The following is a 2750-nucleotide window of genomic DNA, read 5'->3' as shown; positions in this document are numbered from 1 at the left end:
GTTAATTGAGAAGCAAGATTTCAGGTAGCCAGCAAAATTCTAAAGAGGTGTCATCATTCATGGGCAGTGAGCCTGGCCAAAGATGGGTATTGCTTTTCTGCCTGGTCAAAGCTGAGTTGGCCCCTTCCTTGGGTGAGGTTGGATACGTGTCCGATAGAGCAGGTCGGCACCATTGGCTCTCAGCCCCCGGGCAACCGGCCTTCTCTCCTGTATTTGAGAGAATGGGGAAAAAAGGAGTGATTTCCTTTGAGCAGTCAGAGGAAAGAGAGCTGCCAATTCTAATGAGCACTCAGTTTGAGGAAAGGATTGGAAAGAATGACTGTATTACATGGAAACATTAAGGGAAAGATAAATCAATCCAAACAGGGACTGTGCTGGGAATGGACTGGAAAAGGGATCTGAAAAAGGCTAGTGTAAAATGTGAAAGAATAAGAAAGAATGTGAAGTCAAAGGCTTTTGTGACCAGTATCGATAGTTTTTTGTGGGTTTTATTGGGCTATGTGGCCATGTTCTAGAAGAGTTTATTCCTGATGTTTCGCCTGCATCTGAAGCTGGCATCTTCAGAGGAAGATGATGATGCCAGCCACAGATGCAAGCAAAACGTCAGGAATAAACTCTTCTAGAACATGGCCACATTGCCCCCAAAACCCCACAAAAAACTAAGTAAGAAAGAACATTTGAAAATTATCTCTGTTTGGAGTCCTGCTTCCAGAATTCTCCCTCCAGCATGGGAGTTGTAGTCCAAAAATATATGGCCGAGATCCTACATGAAGGAGACGGAGTGGAACTTTACATTCCTGGAGTTATGTGGCAACTGTGCATTAATAAATTGCAACAAGGTACACCTGTCTGTGCAAAGAAAAAAAATGAAATGCACAACTGTATTATAAAATGGACATTTTCACGAGCAATATGCCATATGCATCTGGAGCAGTGGTCCCCAAACTGTGTCCTTTAAGAGATTTTGGACTTCGGCTCATAGAAGCCTCAGCCATATTGGTCCGTGGTCTGGAATTCTGGGAGCTGAAGTCCAAAATCCCTTAAAGAGCACCATTTGGGGACCACTGATGGAGGTACAATACCCTGTGGCATTACATGCACAGTGATACCACGTGCAACTGTTTCCGCAAAGGTAATTTCAACTGAATATGGATTTCTGGATCGGACACAAATGTCCAGCTGCTCCTTCAGGGAAACTTTTACATGCATAAGTCACCAAAAGGATGCCAGTCGTATACAGAGAAGCTTTAGTGTGTGTCTATGCATATTTGTACCTTTACTCTAGGCTTTGCTCTGTTTTTTATTTACCTTGCCCCAAATGTGTGTCTTGAATCTGACACCTTCAAGTCCGTCCTTGTTGCAAGCTGCTGCTGTTATGCTGCCTTCTTCACAGGGCTTAGAAAGGCTACTTTGTTGGACTATAGTTCCAAGAATCTCCCAGCCAGGTTTACTTTTTCTAATCTGCTTCTTCATCCCTTTGCTGCATTTTATAGCTTTCTTTGTAGAAACAAAAGCCATCCCTGATTAGTCCAACTGTCTTGCTAATGATATTTAAATAAATGAGATGTTTTCCTGGGTCACCTGAATGGAGATGTGCGCTTCTGTTTCAAACACGTCTATTGGCTTCTTGGAGACCGCAAGCTTGGTGCATTTCTTGACTACTATGTAGGCCATTTCACAGATATTGAGAATGACACAGAAGACAGCAGCTGCCACCATGAAATATGAAAAGATCTTCTTTTCTGTTGTCTTAGCAACGAAGCAGGTGACTATATTGGGACAGGGGTATGCAGCACACTGCACCATTGATGGGAGGTTGAAGTTGGGGTAGAGGCAGTGGAAGATATAGAGGAAGGTGAGATCTACGGCCACCTTGATGAAGATGCTGAGGAGGTAGGTCCACCAGAGGCCTCCATGTCTCTTACTGAGGTTGGAGTAGAGCAGCTGGCAGTGTTCTCCTGCTTCTTCAATGTGCCTCTGCTGCTTCGCTTCCCGATAGGCCACATGCATGAGAACCAGAAGGGAAGGGCAGGTCACAAGGATAAGCTGGAGGGCCCAGAGACGTATGTGGGAGATGGGGAAGAATTGGTTGTAGCAGCTCTTGGTGCAGCCAGGCTGAAGTGTGTTACACACAAAGTCATGTTGGTCATCAGACCAGACGTCCTCAGCTGCCACCACATAGACAAGGAAACGGAAGACGAAGATCACAGTGAGCCACACACGCCCCAACACTGTGGAGTACTTGTTCACGCCACTCAGGAGTTCTTGGTATGAGGACCAGTTCATCCTCTCAGCTTGGAGGTTATTCCAGCAAAATCTAGTTAAGGGGCAATGGGAAGGAGAAATTAAAATGAAAAGGCATGAACAGAATGGATTAAAAACCTGATTAGATTTGCATTTCTGCACGAATGGGCAAAGTATCGTGTGCTGCATTCAGCCCCCCAATCCCATTTATTCCCCCCCCCCCCCAATATTTTGTCCCCAAGGTTGACCTCCAGCTCTCTTCTTGTGTTAAAAAGGACCTCTTTTGGGTATAAAATGGCCTCAAGGCGGGAAGAATGGAACAAGTTACAGTTAGCCCTCCACATCTGTGGCCTTGACTTTTGCAGTTTTGATCATTTGCAGATTTGATTAATATGTTCTCTCTAGGAATCTCTAGGTGCGCCAGAGATATTCTGCTGGAAACTGACCATAGACGTAATGCTGGAGGACCTAGACTACTTTACCTGCCAGACCACCTCTCTATAAAT

The 2750-nt window shown here is 45.0% G+C and overlaps 1 protein-coding gene across 1 annotated transcript; it reads right to left on the bottom strand.

Annotated features, from left to right (window-relative positions):
- Positions 1–146: 146 nt before the first annotated feature.
- On the bottom strand, positions 147–2286 carry LOC121918328 (gap junction beta-4 protein-like; the record flags this gene model as incomplete). Its single annotated transcript, XM_042444391.1, has 2 exons — positions 1582–2286; positions 147–207 (listed from the first exon to the last, which is right to left on the bottom strand). Coding segments are annotated over exons 1-2 (766 nt in total), but the record flags the coding sequence as incomplete, so codon positions are not given.
- Positions 2287–2750: the final 464 nt, after the last annotated feature.

This window comes from Sceloporus undulatus, unplaced genomic scaffold (assembly GCF_019175285.1).
Source record: "Sceloporus undulatus isolate JIND9_A2432 ecotype Alabama unplaced genomic scaffold, SceUnd_v1.1 scaffold_8562, whole genome shotgun sequence".
In the NCBI taxonomy this organism is placed as follows: domain Eukaryota; kingdom Metazoa; phylum Chordata; class Lepidosauria; order Squamata; family Phrynosomatidae; genus Sceloporus; species Sceloporus undulatus.
This window is presented reverse-complemented; position numbering and strand designations above follow the sequence as displayed.